Source organism: Thunnus maccoyii, chromosome 12, assembly GCF_910596095.1.
Source record: "Thunnus maccoyii chromosome 12, fThuMac1.1, whole genome shotgun sequence".
NCBI classification, from domain to species: Eukaryota; Metazoa; Chordata; class Actinopteri; order Scombriformes; family Scombridae; genus Thunnus; species Thunnus maccoyii.
In genome coordinates, this window is record NC_056544.1 from 32,442,215 (window position 1) to 32,466,852 (window position 24,638).

Below are 24,638 nucleotides of genomic sequence, written 5' to 3' on the forward strand. Positions count from 1 at the left end.
TTTTGTTTGTACCAGAACAAAGAAGAACCTCTGTCACTGGTCTTAAATGTACAAGCAAGTGTAACTGTGTCTCCTTCAGTAGCAATGACATCTCCTGTTGGCTGGGTCACGCTGTCTTGTCCTTTACACTCTGGGGAAGAACAGAACATGCAGAGGAAGAGATGAATCAATAAAGATGATTGATTAAAGGAGAACAATCAGCAGCTTTAAAGAGTTACCTAGCAGACACTGACACATCTAGAATAGTCTGTTTCTACTGACTGCTGTCTGTCAGACTGAACCACATCTTGTTTTCTAAAAAAGTTATAAATGTTTCCTTTATGATGGACATTAAAAGCACTTATAGATCAGTTGTGTGTTAAAAACTGTTGAGAAAGGAAACACATTCTGCTTTCTGTCTTACCAAAGAAAAGAGCAGCAAGAATAATCCACAGCCAATGTTCCATCTCTACAACAAGGTTTAAATCAACAGGAGAAACTATCTGATGTTCAACATTCAGTCTGAGAATTGTTCTCTTCACAGCAGCAGTTATTATTGACAGAATGGTTGAACACAGTGCAGAAGTAGTGCACCGCCTACTTGATAATGTGGCCCTCTAGTGGAGGTAAAAAGTTCAGTACAACAGTGTGGAAAAAAGGCTTCCAGCAGCTTGTCAGTGTGTCAGCTTGTGTTTTTGTACAGAGATTGTGGGTTTGCTGTCACTGTGGGCCTCACAGCACAGTAGTACAGAGCAGAGTCAGACACTGCAGCAGAGGAGATCTGCAGATCCATTTGGGTTTTATCTTCACTCACTTTAATAGACAGTCTAGGTACTGGATCTGATAGTGGATTTCCTGTGCCATAATGAGAAATGAGGAATTCTGGTGGTTTTGCTGGATATTGTCGATACCAGAAGAAATAATCAGAACCAGTTGCAGGTTTTGAGTAGTTGTAGGACAGAGTAACAGTGCTGCCTTCTAAACTGTTCTCTTCATTGTTGACTGGAGTGAGTTCTTCACAGCTGACACCTAAAGGAAGAGATAACTCTGTTATAACATGTTAAAGTCACGATCAAGGAATCACATTCAGACAAAAGTGGAACTGAATTTTTTTCATGCAGAAACTTTCATACCTGTCAGAATGACTAGAAACAGTAAAGAAAATACATAATAGTCCAATGCCAGCATGTTGAATGAAGGTAATGTTTGTGGTTTGTGTATTGAACTCTGCTGAATATGGAAGTTCGTCTCTCTTCTATAGTTCAGTAACAGCTTAGCTCCTCCCTGAATCTCTCCGTCTCCTCTTAGATCTGTATTTTCACTTCTCTCAGTTACTCTTCCTCTACCTTCAACTCTGGAAACTCTGATGCTGCAGTCACCATCATATAAATCATGTTTCACTCATGTTGGATATAAATAGTGTTTGTTTCTTCATTATCATTGAGTCAAACAGGTGAAACCAACATACAAAGTATAAAAAAGTCTCATGTAGAAATGATTTGCTCTACTGATTATGAAAGTGTTGAGATGAAATTACATAACAGTTGATGATTTTTGATGATTCTTGTTCCAAACCAACCAAAGTGAGATCAGGGAGAGATGAAAAGCAAAGTGTCTCTGAGGAAACTTAAAGAAACTGAGCTTCTGAATTCTGACATTATATAAAGTCTTGAGTGTTAGTTTACTTCAAATACACACAATGTCTAAATGAGTGTTACAGGACAACTTCTCTACTTTGGTGAATGTCATTGTACCTGCTGGAATTTAAGCAGTTAAACATCAGCTTCAACCTAAATCTGTTGCTTTTAGATAATCAATGAAAATAATTATTGATCCTGTGTCTTGTTTTTTTATCCTCTGGACCAAACTGTCAGGTTGTGTGAAGCAGTTTGAGCTTCAAGGATAAAACAGCAGTGGAGAGAAAGGACATCCTTGGTGGTTTCCTCTCTGTTGTTAGATTAGTTGTCTGAAGAGTTACTGTGTGATACTCTCACTTATGTCAACAATAGCTCACATACAAAGTTAACATCCCAAAACCTTATTGTCATCAGTGTTGCACCATACAACTACATATCAAATTCATATTCAAATAAGCTTTATTGACATGACAGATCACAAACCTATATTACCAAAACACTACAGAAAATTATTAACATTGACAGATGATTAGCAATAAATATACAATATGCAAATATCAACAATCATATCAAATACAATATAATAAAAGGCTTTTTTTACAGATGTAATCACACAGAAACATGTAGTACAGAGCTTGTTTCTCTTAAAGTATGACAATATTTAACATATTTTGCAGCTATTACTGCACACTGACTTCTCTCCCAACATAGAGGCAGGTTCTGAGGGTCGGGGAGATGGATCAACTCAGGATTTATATGATTTATTTTTTCTCTCTTAAATCCTTATATTTCTCACAGTATAACAGGAAGTGAGATGCTGTCTCAACCTCTCTTTTATGACAAAGTGAACACAGCCTGGCCTCCCTGGGGAGCCTGTTCTGCCTGTGACGACCTGTTTCTATGGCCCGGCTGTGTCCACTCAGTCTGTCAGTGTTTTCCTTAGTTTTCTATCAGTCACGGTGGTCAGGTACTCTGCCACCATGTACTCTCTCTTTAGGGTCAAATACAATTCTAATTTACTTTGTGATTCAGTGGTTTGGTTCCAATATTTGATATCATCTTCTTGTTGTTTTGAGATGATTGAGTTGGGCCAGATTGTTTGGTGTCTGTCCTGAAGCCCTGATGTGTGAGGGCAGAGCTTCAGGACCAGCTGGCAGAGGGGACTCTTATCTTTGTTCAACTCTTGGCCCTGAAGGGCTTTGTACTGGTAGGAGTGGGGGTCGCTAGATTGGAGGTCTTTATAAAATTTGATGTCTGGCTTTTGAATTTGAATTATTAAAGAGTATTTAAGTAGTAAGTTTATCACTCTCCATCATTCTTTCATCTTAATTTCTGCACTTTTTCTGAGAATTTTATCATTTGAACAAATCCAGACTGTTTCATAACTAACTTGAACTTTAGTGGACGGGGCTCTGAAACCAGCTGTTGACATTCGGTGATCAGTGAGGTTCAACTCCAACAATCACAATTTTTTGTGTATTAATAACAAATGAGCCTCTGAGAAATGATCCAAACTGTATCTGAGATGTTCTGTTGTCACTTTTGTCCACACTGGAGGATCTTGTTGTTCCTCTTTGAGTTTAACTGATATCAGAAAGTTATTTTTTTACATCTCAAAAATCACTGAGTTGAACAGTCAACACAAATAAACTACTTTGTGTTCATTATACTGTTATTATATATGTATAACTGTCTGGTTGTTTGTTGCTGCATCATATCTCTGTTATTCATGTTCAGCTCATTAACATCAGAGTTTCAGTTTTATAAAACAAACACTTAGACCACTGAAGTTTAACAGTGTGTGACTCCCTCTAGTGGATGTTGTGGAGTATTCTGTTGTCTTTGCTCCAAAGGTTTTTGTACAGAGTTTTGGTGTTTCCTGTCACTGCTACAAAAAACCTTACAAACACAAACTAAAATGAAACACTCAGCAGTGAAAACAACATCAATAAATCCAACAAAGCAGCATCATATAAAATAGGGTTAAAATAGTAAATAGAAGTATAAAATCATCATCAATGCAAACTTGATTTGAATAAAGCAATCAGAGGGAATGAGCCACTTTGAAAAGGTGCGTTTTGAGATGGGATTTGAAGGTTGGGAGAGAATCAGTGTTGCGTATGTCTGGGAGACAGAGGTCCAGAGGTGAGGGGCAGCACAGCTGAAGGCTCTGGACCCCATGGTTGTCAAGCAGGCAGGAGGTGTAGTGAGGAGAATGGCAGAGGATGATCTGAGAGTACAGGAGGGTGTGTAGGTGTGAAGGAGGTCAGAGAGATACAGAGGTGCTAACTTATGAAGGGCCTTGAAGGTGAGAAGCAGAATCTTAAAGTCAATACGGTGTTTAACAGGAAGCCAGTATAGTTGCTGGAGAACAGAGGTGAAATGTTCTTTGGAAGAGATTCTGGTAATGATACAGGCGGCAGAATCTTGAACCAGTTGAAGTTTATGGAGGAACTTGTAAGGAAGACCAGAAAGGATAGAGTTGAAGTAATCAATACAGGATATAATCAGAGCATGAGTGAGAATGGCGGTACTGTTGGATGTAGAGACAGACAGAGATGAGAGATATTGTGTAAGTGGAAGTCAGCAGACAGGGTGATATTATTGATGTGTGGCTCAAAGGATAATGTGCTGTCAAGGATGACGCCCAGACTCTTAACCTGGGGGGAAGGGGTGACTGTCTAATAATCAATAGTCAGTGAAAAACTGGTGAGTTTGGATAAAGTAGATTTTGTACCCACGAGGAGAATCTCTGTTTTATCACTGTTAAGTTGGAGGAAATTATGTGAAAGCCAGGATTTGATTTCCGGCAGGCAAGCGGAAGAGGAAGAGGATGCAAGAGTGGAAGTAGGTTTGGTAGACAGGTAGAGCTGGGTGTCATCCGCATAGCAGCGGAACTGTATTCCAAATTTTCTGAGAATATGGCCAAGTGGTAAGAGATAAATGATAAAACGAAGGAGGCCCTAGACAGAGCCCTGAGGAACATCGCTAATAACAGGGAAGGACTGGGATGACCTTGTTCAGGTCGTCCATGGAAGAGGTTTTTTGGTCATTTATTTATGTGTCTTGTTTAGTTTATTTTTAGTTTCCAGAGGGATCACCTATATTTCACAGCTGCTACACTCCCGAAGGATAAAACAGTGGACAGAAAGGTAAGAAATACTTCATCTACATATTTAATATCCCACAACTTTGGGTAAAGATGAAGATGAATTCCCTGTTTTTCTATATTAAACATCCTTGTAACAGTCTTTTCTGCTGACGTTCTTATCCAGAACAGCTCATGAGAGGCTTGAAAACCTGGAAACAGTGAAAGTTTGTGTCTTTTCTGTCCTGGTTTACATAACTTAAAACTTTTATCAGGTATATAATAGTAAAACACTGACAACTGACAGTTCTTATGTCAACAAATGTAAATACCTGAAGACAACATGAAGTCAGTGACCATATCTCATTCACACTCGTAGTTCAAACAGTGGAGGCAGCAGACACCCTTGTTGAATGTCTAATGGAAACAGCTCATGATAAAAACTGACAGTATGAAACAAACATTCTCATATTTTCATTACATTCACTTTTTAACCCGACGAGTAACTTCAGGTTTTTGTTCAACACACAGTTTTATGTCACTTTATGTTTGATGGTGTCTTGTGTTTGAAGCATCATCCAGCTGGTTTGTCATTGATGTGGATTTGCTGCTCATGTGAATCCTCCCACAGTGTTTCATTAGCAGCTGTAACCACAGTGACTCTGATAAAACAGGAATTAGCAGAATCCATCTGATATGAAGCTGTGGTTTGAATACAACTTCCCTCCTCTTTGAAGAGTAGTCAGATATCTGTGTTCAGGTTTTTGTACAGCCTCTTCTACACTTTCTATCACTGTGTGTCTACAGCACAGTAGTAGAGAGCTGTGTCTGCCAGGGTTAGACTCTGTATGGTCAGCTCAGTTGATGTATCTGTTGTTTGGGATTTATATCGTTTATCAGGAATATGATCATAACCACTGTTTGATTTTGCTCCTTTCCAGAGTATAAACTGAGGTGCCTGAAGGTCAGAATGATGTTTGTACCAGTAAAGCAAAGGATAGCTAGCAGTTGTCTCATAGGTACATGTGAGTGTGACAGATTCTCCTTCTCTTCCACTGACTTCTTCTTTTACAGGAGAGATTGTGTCTCCAGCTATTAGTCCTGGAAAAAGTAGAGAAAATGAAGCCATTAGACTAACATTGTTCATGAGGCTGAGAGGAGAAGACAGTGGAAAATGTCAACTGTACAGTGTTACTCTGTGGACACAAACTGATCAACTGTTCATTTGACTGATTTCTATAGAAATCATCTTCCAAGGTGTTACCTAGTGAAGGAAACATGTTGTATTAAAGTTCTGTTCCAGAGTCAAATATCCATCATTTGGAAAATATCACACAATGACAAAAACATACGTACCTACAAGAGCTGAAAACAGTGAAATGACAGCCAGTGTTTCCATAGTTACACAAGTGAAATGCTGTAAGTGAATGTTGAGTTTGAATAAGTGTTGAGTGGTTTTGTGAGTTGTGTTTGGTCTGATGTTCACAGCTGGAATCAAACAGCTCTCTGCCATGCAGCCACCTCTGCAGTCAGTAGGAGGAGACTCATATGTCAAATGACATTCATTTGTAAAACTCTTCATCACAACTGTGTCTCATGAGGGAAAAGAATCTAGACTGTTTGATAAGAAACCACTGAAGTTTAACAGTGTGTGACTCCCTCTAGTGGATGTTGTGGAGTATTCTGTTGTCTTTGCTCCAAAGGTTTTTGTACAGAGTTTTGGTGTTTCCTGTCACTGTGGGCTGCAGAGCACAGTAGTACACAGCAGAGTCAGACACTGCAGCAGAGGAGATCTGCAGATTCATTTGGGTTCGACCATCAGTCACTTTAACAAATAACCTCGAGTTTGTTAAATTCTTTTCTAGTTGTGTTCCATAATGAGAGATGAGGAACTCTGGTGGTTTTCCTGGATATTGTCGATACCAGAAGAAATAATCACCAGCTGCAGCAGCTTTGGAGTATTTGTAGGACAGAGTAACAGTGCTGCCTTCTAAACTGTTCTCTTCATTGTTGACTGGAGTGAGTTCTTCACAGCTGACACCTAAAGGAAGAGATAACTCTGTTATAACATGTTGTCAAAGTCTCAATAAATGAATTACATTTAGAAAACATTAAAATATTTAATGGATAAATCAAACATACCTGCTAAAATGCAGAGAAACAGCAATACAAATACAGAGCTATTCAAAGCCAGCATGTTGAATGAAGGTAATGTTTGTGGTTTGTGTATTGAACTCTGCTGAATATGGAAGTTCGTCTCTCTTCTATAGTTCAGTAACAGCTTAGCTCCTCCCTGAATCTCTCCGTCTCCTCTTAGATCTGTATTTTCACTTCTCTCAGTTACTCTTCCTCTACCTTCAACTCTGGAAACTCTGATGATCCACACAAACATCCAGCAAACAATCAAAGATGTTTTTTGTTTTGACTCAAATTTTTTTCCATAACTCATGTTTTGTCTTTTTTCTTTTCATTCACTTGTTCCTGAGAATGTTCATTTTAGCAAAACAACCAATATTGTATTCAGCTTATTGAAATATATTCAGGATTTTCTACTTTTTTGCACTCGTTTGCACATGGGTTTAAACAGACATATGACAACACAACAATATAACTGGGTCCTGTTGGAATGTCAGATTTTGCAGCATCATTTGTGTTTCTTCATGAAGCTTTAATGTTCTCCGGCTCGTCCTCCTGCTGTGGTCTGCTGAGAGTGTTGCTGATAGAAGGTCACAGTTATTCTAGTTAAAGGTGCAAAATAAGATATTCAGCCCTACTAGATGTCAGTAAACAACTATTTGCTATGTAAAGATATAGTGGAGTAATGGCTACCTGAGCAGTGGATGAAGTCACACTCCCTCTGTGTGTGTTGTAATCTGAGACTCTCCGGTCTTTGTTATGGTAGCTGGTCCAGCTGCACGTGCATGTTAGTGCATGTGAGTCATTCTCTGTACTCCCTGCGTCCATTTTCAAGATGGCGGCCATGTCACAAACTTAATCATATTACAGCCAAACAGTTTCTGAAAACATTTGAGGCTAGAAATAGGCAATACAGTAACACAGTCTTGATCCATATTTGATCAGCACTGACTAGTTTGACAGTTTGATCTGAGTTTTGTGAGCTATGTGTTCGAATGTCGCTTTCTTTTAATGTATTTTCCAACTTAACTGAGTAAACAACCTTTGTTGTTTTGGTCTAGATGCTGCTGCTCTAGTGCGACATCTAGTGGGGCTGATTATCATATTTTGGACCTTTAAGTATTAAACAATACCTGAAGACAACATGAAGTCAGTGAGAAAACAAAGAAATAGCGCGAACACGGCAGGGCTCCAATGTCCACTGGAATTTACTGCCCCAAGGTGACATTTCGAGCAAACCTGCTCTTCATTAGACTCAAGTGACAACAGCAAGATGCCATCTTAGATATATACATGAATACAAGTCACATGAAGTAGTCATGTGACTGTAAACTCCCATGTGACCCAAACACATCCCAGGGGTAACAATATGTACATACAAAAATACACACAGAGGTACAAAGAAAAGTATAAACTTCATCCTGGTAGTGTACATAGTTCTGTATATCTAAAGTTCAGGATTCAATGTTGTGTTATAACACATAGTAAACAGTCCTGTATCCAAAAAGTTCAGAAATCAAACACTCAGTAAATCTCAAGAAAAAAACCTTGTCTGTGCAACTTATAATAAATATACACAGATATAAATACAAGAATCCACTAGTGTAAGGTAAATAGACCGCTACCAGAGAAGACAGTAAAGACACAAAGTATGCAACAATACAGTATATACAAAATTATACAGAAATATACAAAAATATGAATGAATGAATGAATTAATTACATTTTTATTATTGTGTCCGCATGGGCTTACGAGACAGGACCAGAGTACAACGTATATACTGTAAAAAGAAAATCTTTCACCTTCAAACCTAGAGACCATCTTTAGATAGTACAGACATTCTAATTTACTATCAGAAGCTTACCATATATTACTGAAATGTCTAAGTAAATACTAATCAAACAGTCTATCTTGCCTTCTTTTCCAAGCTCTTGAGACAAAGTTAGCAAACTTAAATACATCAAACTTTCCAGTTTTTGCTCATCTGAACACCAAAATATTTCAGGGTTTAGTCGAGCAATTTCATGAAACAGTAGCTCTCTTAAGTCTTCATAATTTGTACCGTACAATAGAAAATGGGACTCACTTTCCACTTCACCTTAATCACAATTCTCACACAATCTGTTTTCCTCCTGAATATTTTTGAATCGACCAACCTCAATGGCCAGAGGAGGAATACCAGCTCTCAACTGTGCAGCCAAAGATCTTTGGTTTCTAGATAAACAAGATGTTACATATAATTCAGGGCCAAAATTCTGTTTGATATGCATATATGTCCTTAGTTTTGGTTTTGACAGAACTTTTCAAACCATTTTTCTTCAAAATTCAGTAAAAGCTTAATTTTCATGGAGTTACACACAGATTATTCCTATAGATATACAGCATATCCAGAACCTTGTATAAAAATGTGTGTACACAGGATAGATCGGGATGAACCCTGTAGTACACCACAATAACTCTAGACTGTTTGATACCAAACCACTGAAGTTTAACAGTGTGTGACTCCCTCTAGTGGATGTTGTGGAGTATTCTGTTGTCTTTGCTCCAAAGGTTTTTGTACAGAGTTTTGGTGTTTCCTGTCACTGTGGGCTGCAGAGCACAGTAGTACACAGCAGAGTCAGACACTGCAGCAGAGGAGATCTGCAGTTTGACTCCACGCTTGTCTTCGAACAGTCCAGTAGAGAATCTTGTTTCTGACTTCAGAGAATCTGCTGGTCTTGTTTTGTTCAGCCCAGAGATGTACATGAGGAACTCTGGTGGTTTTCCTGGATATTGTTGATACCAGAAGAAATGATCATAGCTATCTTTGGAGGATTTGTAGGACAGAGTAACAGTGCTGCCTTCTAAACTGTTCTCTTCATTGTTGACTGGAGTGAGTCCTTGACAGCTGACACCTAAAGGAAGAGATAACTCTGTTATAACATGTTGTCAAAGACTCATAACATGAATACATACAACTTCATGCTCAGTTTTCAATCAAACATCAATAGAAGTAAATATGAAGTGTGTCACCTACCTGTTAGTGTGATCAGAAACAAAGTTGAAAACAAACTTAATTGCATTGACACCATCTTGAAGATAAGAAGAAACTGTCTGTGTTGTTTAGTATGAAACACCACAGTGAAAGTTTGTGTCTTTCTGTACTTCAGTGACAGTTTTGCTCCTCCCTTAATCTCCTCCTCCCTGCTCTCACAGCTCAGAGAGTGGCTGCACCAGAGATGGGCTCCTGAATACATCTCAAACTTGGACATACAAAGTGGGACATTTTGCAAAATAACCTTCAAATAATCTTCAGAAGATACTCTACAGAAGAGGTAACAAAATTAATTAACAGTAGAGGAAATATCATCTTTAGATATATTTTTAAACCAAAACAGCTAGCTAGCTGTCAACTGCTACCTGCTACTGTTACCTACATTCCAAAGGAGAAACTGCACTGAGGAAGCTAACAGAAGAGTTATTTTGTGAAGAAGAGAAAGAGACAAGAAGAGAAATTAAGGGGTCCTTGTTGGTGGTATTCTCTCTCTCCATGAACTGGTGTGATGGTGGCACAACCAACGTTCGCAGCGGCCTCTCGTAGTTCCGACTTGCAGTATCGTTGTCCATGTCTACGTCTACATCTGTGTCAACCTGTGGAGTGTAGGGGAAATATGTCTATAATATGTCTATATCAGTTTTTTTTGGACATGTGTAACAAAGACTTTTGCTTCGAGAGATACTGGCTGGGAGCTAAATCAGCTGATGGCGTTTGGTCTGCTGCACCCAGTGGACCCAAAGCAAGCGCAGATGAGTGCAAGCTAGGCTAACTGTTAACCTATACATACCGATCATGCAACAACAATCATGTTGCCAAATGTTCTCTGGACAGCATAATGGATTATATAACTCCCCCATCAGTGCTGGTCAATCGTTGACATGCAAGAGCTGTCTACATCCAATTGAGACATGTACTTTTCTCTCTAAATGCACTTTAATACACTGTGCTGCTAACTGCTCGTTCGTTTTTTTGTTTTTTTCTCTTGGGATTTATGTGTTTTTATCATTTTTTTAAATAGAATTTTTGCATACACAGTATATCTTTATCCTTTATGTTGTTGCTACACTGCTGTGAGCTGGGAGGAACAGCATTTTGTTTTTTGTGTATGCAAATACACAAGAAAATGTCAATAAACTAAATCTTGAATCTTGAAGTAAATATTTAGTTATGTAGTTAAATAGTGCCTCAAAACCTCTGTTGTATCATCACTGAATAAGAAAGTTAAAGACGTTTTTAAACATCCAGCTTCTCATAGAGTCCAGGCAATCCTTTAAATCAGACAGTTTGCTGAAATTGCCACATCTGAGGGAAATGTACAGCTGTTTGTCGTCTGCATAAAAGTGAAAAGATATGTTAAAACAGTAGTATATGAATAGAAAATAAGATCAGGACCAATAACAGACCCTTGAGGCACTCCATAACTCAAGACAGCAGCATCAGACATATCATTAGCAACCATCACAAATAATTATTTATTTGATAAATATGATATAAACCAGCTTAAATCAGAAACAGATGGGCCAACCCACCGTTGTAGCCTGTCACTGAGGACTCCATGATCCACTGTATCGAAATCTGAGCTAACATCCAACAACTCAAAATATTTTTTGAAATAAAAGGTCATTTTGAGCTAGACCTGAAATGATTGCATACAGTTGGATCCAGATCAGGTTTGTTAAGCAGACACTGCACACTAGTTAACTTTAAACAGTTAAGAAGCATTAATCATGGCCAATAACCAAAGACCTACAGTGGCTACAACCTGTTTGAGAAATGTACTGTAACTTGTACTGAAATTCTTCAAGAAATTCATAATGTAGTACCATGTTAATAGATAGTGATATGTAGCACAAGAAGCTAGCGAAGCTCTGTTAACAGAATAGCATTCCTGCACATGCTCAGTAGTCAGTGACCATATCTCATTCACACTCATAGTTCAAACAGTGGAGGCAGCAGACACCCTTGTTGAATGTCTAATGGAAACAGCTCATGATAAAAACTGACAGTATGAAACAAACATTCTCATATTTTCATTACATTCACTTTTTAACCCGACGAGTAACTTCAGTTTTATGTCACTTTATGTTTGATGGTGTCTTGTGTTTGAAGCATCATCCAGCTGGTTTGTCATTGATGTGGATTTGCTGCTCATGTGAATCCTCCCACAGTGTTTCATTAGCAGCTGTAACCACAGTGACTCTGATAAAACAGGAATTAGCAGAATCCATCTGATATGAAGCTGTGGTTTGAATACCACTTCCATCCTCTTTGAAGAGTAGTCAGATATCTGTGTTCAGGTTTTTGTACAGCCTCTTCTACACTTTCTATCACTGTGTGTCTAGAGCACAGTAGTAGAGAGCTGTGTCTGCCAGGGTTAGATTCTGTATGGTCAGCTCAGTTGTTGTAGCTGATGTTGTGGATTCATATCGTTCATCAGGAATATATTCTTCATCACTCCGTGATTTTGCTCCTTTCCAGAGTATAAACTGAGGTGCCTGAAGGTCAGAATGATGTTTGTACCAGTTAAGGTAAGCACCCCCTGCACTTGTCTCATACGTATATGTGAGTGTGACAGATCCTCCTTCTCTTCCACTGACTTCATCTCGTACAGGAGAGATTGTGTCTCCAGCTATTAGTCCTGGAAAAAGTAGAGAAAATGAAGCCATTAGACTAACATTGTTCATGAGGCTGAGAGGAGAAGACAGTGGAAAATGTCAACTGTACAGTGTTACTCTGTGGACACAAACTGATCAACTGTTCATTTGACTGATTTCTATAGAAATCATCTTCCAAGGTGTTACCTAGTGAAGGAAACATGTTGTATTAAAGTTCTGTTCCAGAGTCAAATATCCATCATTTGGAAAATATCACACAATGACAAAAACATACGTACCTACAAGAGCTGAAAACAGTAAAATGACAGCCAGTGTTTCCATGGTTACACAAGTGAAATGCTGTAAGTGAATGTTGAGTTTGAATAAGTGTTGAGTGGTTTTGTGAGTTGTGTTTGGTCTGATGTTCACAGCTGGAATCAAACAGCTCTCTGCCATGCAGCCACCTCTGCAGTCAGTAGGAGGAGACTCATATGTCAAATGACATTCATTTGTAAAACTCTTCATCACAACTGTGTCTCATGAGGGAAAAGAATCTAGACTGTTTGATACCAAACTACTGAAGTTTAACAGTGTGTGACTCCCTCTAGTGGATGTTGTGGAGTATTCTGTTGTCTTTGCTCCAAAGGTTTTTGTACAGAGTTTTGGTGTTTCCTGTCACTGTGGGCTGCAGAGCACAGTAGTACACAGCAGAGTCAGACACTGCAGCAGAGGAGATCTGCAGATCAACACATTTCTCTGTTATGTTAATGTGAGCTGAGAAAACAGAAACAGTTGGATGAATCGATCCGTCCTCTGTGATGGAGAGCAGGAACTCTGGTCTGGATCTCTGGTATTGTCGGTACCACTGGATATTGCTGATAGAACCCTCATATTTACAGGTCAGGTTGATGTTTCCTCCCTCTGCAACACGTTCTTCAGTATTTTCTGGCTTTATGCTGTTCATGGAACCCATGGCTGCAAAATGAGTCATTCATGTCAATTAGTCTGCAAGAGATTTTAAAAGAGACTCAACAGAGGTTCTTGACTTTTACTGTCATCTTTCATCATTTTAAAATGCATTAAAAACCCAACATGTTCTTTCTGTTTGTGAATTTACTTCCACAAAATCATCCAGCTATGAAAAACAGATATCTGGTTAATACATCAGGTAAAATGAGACTTTCATCTCTGTTCTAACACTCACCTATAAAGTGAGATAAAAGTATAAAGAGGTAAAGCAACATGTCTTTGGAGTTGTTGAAACCAAACAGACAGCAGATGATCAATGTTCTTCCACTGCAGTAGAATGAAGAAACTAAACAGCCTCTCTGCTGCACAGCCCTTCTCCTCAGCATCAAGCTGATTGGGATTTTACTTCCTCAAACATTTCTGCTCTGCAGACAGAAAGAATCTCATTGGTTGAGTTGAACCTCAGTGGGCGGGGCCAGGAAATCACCTCTATAGGTTGTTGAACCATCAATGACATCATGAACTTCATCACAGTTTGTGTTTGAAGCCTCATCCAGCTGGTTTGTCATTGATGTGGATTTGCTGCTCAAGTGAATCCTCCCACAGTGTTTATTCATATATACTCTGACATTATACTCTGACTGTAAAATTGACCATCGGACTTTTAACAGACTTTGTTCTGCTGCAACAAATACTTCACACATATCCTCAAGTTTATCTGATCATCATGTACCATCTATCTGCTCACCAGGCAGGAATCCAGTCCATGCAACTGAAAGACCTCATAGACCATTTTAAAATCTAATTCAACAAATCTCAGTCTCTTATAAGACCTCATATGCATCCCTGCATCCAGTAGCTGTTACCAACCACTTACAGATCAAAGCAAGACAGTAAATCTACAAATAGCACTTTTAAATATCAGGTCCCTCAGCAGTCAAACCTTTTAAATGAATGATCTTATTGTAGAGCCTCAGTTTGACTGTCTATTTTCAACTGAAACCTGGCTAAACACAGATGCTCTTAATGAAATTTAACCTGCAAACTTATAATTTCTCCTACTCCATTAGACAAGGGAAGAGGGGCGGAGGGACAGCCGCCATATGTATCGATGCTCTGAGGCTGAGGGATGTTTCTTTAGATGATTTTAGTTCATTTGAGTACCATGCTGTCATACTGAAATGTCTTTTTGCAGTTATTGTCTGTAGACCACCAAAGCATTGCCCAAATGTCTTGTCTGATCTCTCTGAGCTCTTATCTATCATCAGCTCTAACTATGACAATATAATCATCATTGCTGACTCTAATTTACACACTGACAATAACACAGACAAGAAGGCTTCTGACTTTTCACATCTATTGGAAGATATGAGCTTCATACAACATGTCAATGAACCAACTCACAGCTGTGGTCAAACCTTAGACCTTGTCACTACACGGGGACTTTCTGCTGACATTTCATCAGTTATGGATGTGCTTCTGTCTGATCATTTATTGAATTAACCGTCTCTCTTCATATGCTGCGTTGTAATTCTAGACACACTGTAAAAAGATGATATCTTACATCTGAAATGGCCGTAAATTTTATGTTGCATACAAATAATATATCTTTGCCAACTCTCCCTTTATCTGTTGATGATCTAGTGGACAGTTTAAATACAAAACTACAATCAGCTATTGACCATATCGCCCCAGTCAGGGACAAAAAAATCCTCAAAAACAGAAACCATCATGGAGAAAACAGGATATCAACCAACTCAAATTAAACTGTCACAAAGCTGAACGGAGATGGAGAAAGACAAAACTTCAGGTCCACCATGATGTCTTTAAAGAACTCAGAGCAGAACACAATGCAGCCATCAGAAACACCAGGCGATCGTATTTCTCTCAACTTATAAATACAAATTCTAACAATCCAAGGCTTCTCTTTTCAACTGCTGACAGTCTCATGAGCCCGGCCCCGAACTATTACTCTGATCACCTGAACGTTACTAAATGCAATGAATTTTCTGCCTATTTTACAGACAATGAATGAATATTATAATACACCAAGCATCAGTTACATCAGTTTACATCAGTGGACTTGGAAACAATTGAGAAAGTTGTCTGTGAGTTAAAATCCTCTACCTGTGCTCTTGATCTCATTCCCACCACTTTTCAAAAACTGTTTTTTAACTTTTTAGCAGAGGAAGTTTTAACAATAATTAATCACTGACTGTTCACAGGCACCTTTCCTGCAGCTTTCAAAACCACTTTAATTAGACCACTGCTTAAAAAGACAATATAGATTGTTCTGTCATCTCAAACTACAGACCAATATCCAACCTGCCTTTTCTGAGTAAGATTTTAAAAAAAAATGTTGAAGGAGGTCTTCTGTGACAACACTGTATTTTAAAAGTTGCAGTCTGGTTTCAGGGCCCATCACAGTATGGAAACAGTTCTAGTCAAAGTTGTGAATGACCTCAGGATGAACACTGATGAGAAGAATCTCTCTGTGCTTGTCCTGTTAGATCTCAGTGCTGCATTTGATCCTGTAGATCACATTATTCTGCTGGACAGACTTGAACTTGAACTCTCTGGTACAGTTCTTTGATGGTTCAGGTCTTACTTAACTGGCCGACAACTCATTGTGGCCATGGACGACCACTCCCCCAATAAAATAGACCTGACGTGGTGTCCCTCAGGGCTCTATCTTAGGACCAATTCTTCTCAGTCTGTATATGTTACCACTTGGCAATATTATTAGATATCGCAATGTCAATCTCCATAATTACACAGATGATACCCTGCTATATATGTATCTCTGTAAGTTCAAATGATTACAGTTCTATCAGTGACAAGATTGCATGCATCTGACTCAGAACTTGTTACAGCTGAATCAAGACAAAACTGAGATCCTGATGACCACCTAAAATTATTCACACTAAACACCAAGGAGCAGGTCAATAATCTTGGTGTTATTATTGACTCTGACCTAAATGTTTAATGTCACATAAGAAACGTGACTCAAGTGTCCTTCTATCATTTAAGGAATAGTGTCAGAGTCAGACACAGAAAAGTTAAAACATACAGGTTGTACAATACAGGCTGGACTATTGTAACGCTCTTCTGTCTGGTGTGTCTAAGAAAGCTGTTGGTCAGTTACAGCTCGTACAGAACGCAGCAGCAGGTGTTCTGATGAAAACCAGACAGAGACACCACATTACTCCAATTTTAAAATATTTACACTGGTTACCTGTCAGTCTCAGAATTAATGTTAAAGTTCTTCTATTGGTGTTAATCACTGACTGGCTTTGCCCCGTCTTATCTGTCTGACATGGATAAGACAGATGATCCTCTGGCTCAAACCTCTTGATTGTTCCTGAGGTCAGAACTAACAGACTCAGGGAGGCAGCCTTCGTTAATTACAGTCTGTCTGAGAGTCTGAAGGGCTCTGAATCTGTTGACACTTTACAATGAAAACTTAAGACACATCTTTTTACTCTCACTTTCTCCTGAAGTGTTTTTACCTTATGGTTATTTTATGTTGTCTTTTCCTGTTGTTTTAATTTAACTCGATCTTTTTTATTTTTTTTATTTTCCTTATTTTTTTTTTTATTTTATCAGAAATGCTATGATTATCTGCTTTCATATTTAGCAGTTTGTGTTGCATTTTATGCATGAATTGTGATATATAAATAAAGTTGTTGTGGATTTGCTGCTCATGTGAATCCTCCCACAGTGTTTCATTAGCAGCTGTAACCACAGTGACTCTGATAAAACAGGAATTAGCAGAATCCATCTGATATGAAGCTGTGGTTTGAATACCACTTCCCTCCTCTTTGAAGAGTAGTCAGATATCTGTGTTCAGGTTTTTGTACAGCCTCTTCTACACTTTCTATCACTGTGTGTCTAGAGCACAGTAGTAGAGAGCTGTGTCTGCCAGGGTTAGACTCTGTATGGTCAGCTCAGTTGATGTAGCTGATGTTTGGGATTCATATCGTTTATCAGGAATATGTTCACCTGTATATCCCTTTCCTTCTTTCCAGAGTATAAACTGAGGTGCCTGAAGGTCAGAATGATGTCTGTACCAGAAAAGCCTAGGATAGCTAGCAGTTGTCTCATAGGTACATGTGAGTGTGACAGATTCTCCTTCTCTTCCACTGACTTCATCTTTTACAGGAGAGATTGTGTCTCCAGCTATTAGTCCTGGAAAAAGTAGAGAAAATGAAGCCATTAGACTAACATTGTTCATGAGGCTGCGAGGAGAAGACAGTGGAAAATGTCAACTGTACAGTGTTACTCTGTGGACACAAACTGATCAACTGTTCATTTGACTGATTTCTATAGAAATCATCTTCCAAGGTGTTACCTAGTGAAGGAAACATGTTGTATTAAAGTTCTGTTCCAGAGTCAAATATCCATCATTTGGAAAATATCACACAATGACAAAAACATACGTACCTACAAGAGCTGAAAACAGTGAAATGACAGCCAGTGTTTCCATGGTTACACAAGTGAAATGTGCTGTAAGTGAATGTTGAGATTGAATAAGTGTTCAGTGGTTTTGTGAGTTGTGTTTGGTCTGATGTTCACAGCTGGAATCAAACAGCTCTCTGCCATGCAGCCACCTCTGCAGTCAGTAGGAGGAGACTCATATGTCAAATGACATTCATTTGTAAAACTCTTCATCATAACTGTGTCTCATGAGGGAAAAGAATCTAGACTGTTTGATAAGAAACCACTGAAGTTTAACAGTGTGTGACTCCCTCTAGTGGATGTTGTGGAGTATTCTGTTGTCTTTGCTCCAAAGGTTTTTGTACAGAGTTTTGGTGTTTCCTGTCACTGTGGGCTGCAGAGCACAGTAGTACACAGCAGAGTCAGACACTGCAGCAGAGGAGATCTGCAGTTTGACTCCACGCTTTTCTTCAAACAGATCAGTAAAGAATCTTTTTTCGGACTTCAGAGAATCTGCTGGTCTTGTGATGTTACTGCCTGAGATGTACATGAGGAACTCTGGTGGTTTTCCTGGATATTGTCGATACCAGAAGAAATTATCATTATAATCAGCTTCTTTGGAGTAGTTGTAGGACAGAGTAACAGTGCTGCCTTCTAAACTGTTCTCTTCATTGTTGACTGGAGTGAGTTCTTGACAGCTGACACCTAAAGGAAGAGATAACTCTGTTATAACATGTTGTCAAAGACTCATAACATGAATACATACAACTTCATGCTCAGTTTTCAATCAAACATCAATAGAAGTAAATATGAAGTGTGTCACCTACCTGTTAGTGTGATCAGAAACAAAGTTGAAAACAGACTTAATTGCATTGACACCATCTTGAAGATAAGAAAAAACTGTCTTTGTTGTTTAGTATGAAACACCACAGTGAAAGTTTGTGTCTTTCTGTACTTCAGTGACAGTTTTGCTCCTCCCTTAATCTCCTCCTCCCTGCTCTCACAGCTCAGACTAATAATGTGTTCAATGTGCTTTTCAGATTGATATAATATCAATCAATAAGAAAATACTATTTATAATTAATTAAAATATAATATTGAACATTTTAGTCAAACACAAATATCAGTAATGTTGTATTTGTGTTACATTTCAGGACTAATAAACACATAAAACTCAAATTTATTGATAAAGCACATTTAAAAACAACAAGTTGACCAAAGTGCTGAACAATCAAGATAACAAAAGCCATAAACAACACAATAAGGACACAAAGACCAGTTTAACAGACAAAAAAACAACGCAATGCAACTCTCATACTGAGTTAAAAGTCAAGGACATAAAAATGTGTTTTAAGACGGGATTTAAAAACAGGCAGTGTGGGAACCAGTCTAACATGCAGAGGCAACTGGTTCCAGAGTTTGGGGGCTACAACTGCAAAGGCATCATCTCCCCTGTGCTTCAACCTGGATCTTGGAACAACCAGAAGCAACTGGTCAGCAGACCTGAGTGACCTGGATGGGACATGTGGTTGTAAAAGATCAGAGAGACAGATTGGAGCTAGCCCATTAAATGATTTCTAGACAAACAATAAAATCTTCAAATCAATCCTGAAAAAGTGGAGGGAGGCCAGTACGGGGGAAAGCTGCTCTCACTAGTGTTCCTGTTAAAAGACCAGCTGCATGAAAGAAAACCTGAACATTATATTTTACCTCAAAAGACAAAGATTGACTTTAAAGTCAAATTATAATTTTACAGCAGAACTTGTTCAGGTCGTCCATGGAAGAGGTTTTTTGGTCATTTATATATGTGTCTTGTTTAGTTTATTTTTAGTTTCCAGAGGGATCACCTATATTTCACAGCTGCTACACTCCCGAAGGATAAAACAGTGGACAGAAAGGTAAGAAATACTTCATCTACATATTTAATATCCCACAACTTTGGGTAAAGATGAAGATGAATTCCCTGTTTTTCTATATTAAACATCCTTGTAACAGTCTTTTCTGCTGACGTTCTTATCCAGAACAGCTCATGAGAGGCTTGAAAACCTGGAAACAGTGAAAGTTTGAGTCTTTTCTGTCCTGGTTTACATAACTTAAAACTTTTATCAGGTAGATAATAGTAAAACACTGACAACTGACAGTTCTTATGTCAACAAATGTAAATACCTGAAGACAACATGAAGTCAGTGACCATATCTCATTCACACTCTTAGTTCAAACAGTGGAGGCAGCAGACACCCTTGTTGAATGTCTAATGGAAACAGCTCATGATAAAAACTGACAGTATGACACAAACATTCTCATATTTTCATTACATTCACTTTTTAACCCGACGAGTAACTTCAGGTTTTTGTTCAACACACAGTTTTATGTCACTTTATGTTTGATGGTGTCTTGTGTTTGAAGCATCATCCAGCTGGTTTGTCATTGATGTGGATTTGCTGCTCATGTGAATCCTCCCACAGTGTTTCATTAGCAGCTGTAACCACAGTGACTCTGATAAAACAGGAATTAGCAGAATCCATCTGATATGAAGCTGTGGTTTGAATACCACTTCCCTCCTCTTTGAAGAGTAGTCAGATATCTGTGTTCAGGTTTTTGTACAGCCTCTTCTACACTTTCTATCACTGTGTGTCTAGAGCACAGTAGTAGAGAGCTGTGTCTGCCAAGGTTAGACTCTGTATGGTCAGCTCAGTTGATGTATCTGTTGTTTGGGATTTATATCGTTTATCAGGAATATGATCATAACCACTGTTTGATTTTGCTCCTTTCCTGAGTATAAACTGAGGTGCCTGAAGGTCAGAATGATGTTTGTACCAGTAAAGCCAAAGATAGCTATAAGTTGTATCATAGGTACATCTGAGTGTGACAGATTCTCCTTCTCTTCCACTGACTTCATCTTGTTCAGGAGAGATTGTGTCTCCAGCTATTAGTCCTGGAAAAAGTAGAGAAAATGAAGCCATTAGACTAACATTGTTCATGAGGCTGAGAGGAGAAGACAGTGGAAAATGTCAACTGTACAGTGTTACTCTGTGGACACAAACTGATCAACTGTTCATTTGACTGATTTCTATAGAAATCATCTTCCAAGGTGTTACCTAGTGAAGGAAACATGTTGTATTAAAGTTCTGTTCCAGAGTCAAATATCCATCATTTGGAAAATATCACACAATGACAAAAACATACGTACCTACAAGAGCTGAAAACAGTAAAATGACAGCCAGTGTTTCCATGGTAACACAAGTGAAATGCTGTAAGTGAATGTTGAGTTTGAATAAGTGTTGAGTGGTTTTGTGAGTTGTGTTTGGTCTGATGTTCACAGCTGGAATCAAACAGCTCTCTGCCATGCAGCCACCTCTGCAGTCAGTAGGAGGAGACTCATATGTCAAATGACATTCATTTGTAAAACTCTTCATCACAACTGTGTCTCATGAGGGAAAAGAATCTAGACTGTTTGATAAGAAACCACTGAAGTTTAACAGTGTGTGACTCCCTCTAGTGGATGTTGTGGAGTATTCTGTTGTCTTTGCTCCAAAGGTTTTTGTACAGAGTTTTGGTGTTTCCTGTCACTGTGGGCTGCAGAGCACAGTAGTACACAGCAGAGTCAGACAGCTGCAGCAGAGGAGATCTGCAGATGAAATGTCTCATTTTCTTTGTCATGTTTCAAAGACAACCCTTCTTTCTCTGAATTTTCCATGATGAGCAGCTGTGGAGATGAACTGGTCTTCTGCTGATACCAGTAGAGGTAGTAAACAGAGACTTTATATGTGCAAGAGAGAGTCACATTGTCTCCTTCCAAAGCCAGCATTACATCTTTAAATGGTTTCAGTAAATCCTCAGAGGATCCTGAAAACAACAAATATATATTTCACCATGAAATTTGTATTTTTAAAATGATAAAATATCTTTAAACTGAGTAAAAAAAGAATAAATGAATTATTAAAAAAATTGACAGTAGTTTATTGAATGATGTCTAGCATCTCTTGTTACATGTTGATTGGTGTCCTGAGTACTTACCAGTATGAAAAGTGAGCATCATCATCCAAATGAAATGAAGTAACATTATTTGACTTGTAGTGAATGAACAATTGAAAGAACACAGTATCTCTTCAGTTCCAAATGAAGCCTTTCATATTCAGTTGTGTAGCTCCTCCTCTTGCTGTGGTCTGTTTACATTCAGGCTGATGGAAGCTTTAGAAATGACAGTGATGCTGCAGTCATCATCATCCAAGAAGGTCAGACTGAAGGAGGAATCTGCAGAAAATTCACCACAATCACTCTGTAGAGAAACAACTTTCTGACAAGTCAAAAAGTCCAAACTGCAAACTGTACAGAAAGTAACTGTGTTGTGAGTGTGAAACATGTTCAGGTTAACAGCGTTTTAGTCTCATACAGTCTGCCTGCTGGATGAACACATCATGGATACTGAACTACATGACTACTCACTTTCATTTCATTTATTAGTTGATTTGTCAGGGACAGTGCTCATTGATGAACATATACATATTAATGAGCCAGTGTTAGTCTGAGAGGATTAGTTTCATCTGTTGTCTCTGACCAGATATTAAAGCCTATAACTACATGAACAGAATAAGATAATAACTGAAGACATATGATAAAACAGAATTACATGTATCACATTAAAAACACAAGATGGCAGCAGAGAGGGCTGTCGACAGACTAATGTCGGCAAACCTGGTTTTCAATGAGCCACATTGTCAGCTGGTCTGTGAAAGTGTGATATGTATGAATTTCCTTGATGAGCTTGAGGAGCGAGTTCCACTGTTTAGCTGCAATGACAGAATACTGACTGACTGAAAGCACTTTTTCTGATGGGAACGATGCGTTCTGTGTTGTGTTCGTCTACTGACACATCATGGCTGAATAGTGACAACAAACACTTGAAATCTTGATACAAACCAAAACAAGGAAAAATGAACAAGGCTGCAAATATCAAAACTTTTTAATTTTGAATAATCTGTTGATTAGTTCCACTAATTTAATTAGTGCATATAACTGGCACGGACCCGATATTATAGCCCCCTCTTCTATTTCCCCTCATCCCATAGGTTTATGCCTGAACTCTGCAGCTAGCTATCCTCTGAGTGATGATGGTGTTTCTGATTCTCCTTCACTGGTGTCAACTATTCCAGTACATTATACTGCAAAGCTATCCAAAAAATGGACCGGCAGGCACAAAAGGGTCCCATCTGACCTCATTTCTATTAAGACTCAGTCTGCCAGTTGTTGCAGTGCATCGTTTTTAAATGGTTGTCTGTGGAATTTAAGGTCCGTCACCAATAAGTCTTTTATTGATAATGATTTTATTTATTCTAATGATTTAGATTTAATCTTTATGGTTGAAACTTGAGCAGACACCGATGTCTCATTGAAGCATGTCCCTCCGGATATACATTTTGGAATAGTCCTAGGTTAAGTGGACGTGGAGGTGGACTTGCTGTCATTTATAAAGCTGACAACAAATGTACACCAACTGCTATTGGCAATTTCATCTCATTTGAGTTATTTTCATTCACTATTTCCCACCATACGATCTTTTTTGGGCTGTTATATCGCCCTCCTAACTCAAAAGGCAACTTTCTTTCAGAATTTGATCACTTGCTTTCAATAACTACCACTAACTGTGAGAAAGTCATTTTATTGGGAGACTTAATATTCACATTGACAACCAAAGTGACAAACGTGCATCTGAATTCCTTGATCTTATCAGTACTTTTGACTGTATTCAGCATGTCTCTGGCTCTACTCACCAACATGGTCATACTTTTGACCGAATTATTACTTATGGCATTAATCCAGTAAATCTACAGACCTTAAACAAGCATGTTTCTGACCTTGCAGCTATCCTTTTTAACATCCCATTAGTGTCTATGGTTTCGAACCCTAGAGGCCCTCGTTATTTTAGAACCATCACGCCACAAACCTGTGAGAATTTCTGTTATACCACAGAAACTGCACTTTTAAAGTAAGTTTTAAATGACATTAGAATGAATTTGGATGCTGGCTGCTGTACTGTTCTGGTACTTTTAAACCTTTCTGCAGCATTTGACACAGTCGATCATGGAATATTAATTAATCGACTAGAAAACTGCATCGGCGTGACTGGCACTGCTCTAGACTGGTTTAAATCTTATTTGACAACAGAACATTCTCAGTTTCAATTGGAAATGTCTCTTCCAAATCCTCAATTATCAGCTGCGACATTCCTCAAGGATCAGTTCTTGGCCCTTTACTGTTTTCCATTTACATGATACCACTGGGTCAAGTCATTCACAACTCCAATATTTCCTTCCATTTTTATGCAGACGATACACAGATATATCTATCCATAAATCCATCAGACATTACCTCACTTACCTCACTCCCAACGTGTCTTTCAAGTATCATATCTTGGATGTCCAATAATTTCTTAATGCTCAATAATAACAAAACTGAAGTGATGGTGTTTGGGCCCAGAGCACACAGGGACTCTATAAGCAAGACCTTAGTTTCCCAGGGTTTGCAGTGCACCCATGAGGCCAGAAATCTGGGTGTAATCTTTGATTCAGACTTGAATTTTTCTAAACATTTTACCAAAATCACCAAATCAGCTATCACTCAAATCAGGAACATTGCAAAGATTAGATCTTTTCTTTCTTTCAGTGATGCTGAAATACTCATTCATGCTTTTGTCTCTAGTCATTTAGATTACTGCAACTCCTTATTTGCTGAACTGCCCCTAAAATCAATCAACCACCTA

The 24,638-nt window shown here is 38.5% G+C and overlaps 1 gene segment (V, D, J or C); it reads right to left on the bottom strand.

The window, feature by feature from the left end:
• Nucleotides 1-17,388: 17,388 nt before the first annotated feature.
• On the bottom strand, nucleotides 17,389-18,768 carry LOC121908858. The segment is given in 3 exon segments: nucleotides 17,389-17,401; nucleotides 18,283-18,583; nucleotides 18,706-18,768. Coding segments are annotated over 3 exon segments (369 nt in total).
• Nucleotides 18,769-24,638: the final 5,870 nt, after the last annotated feature.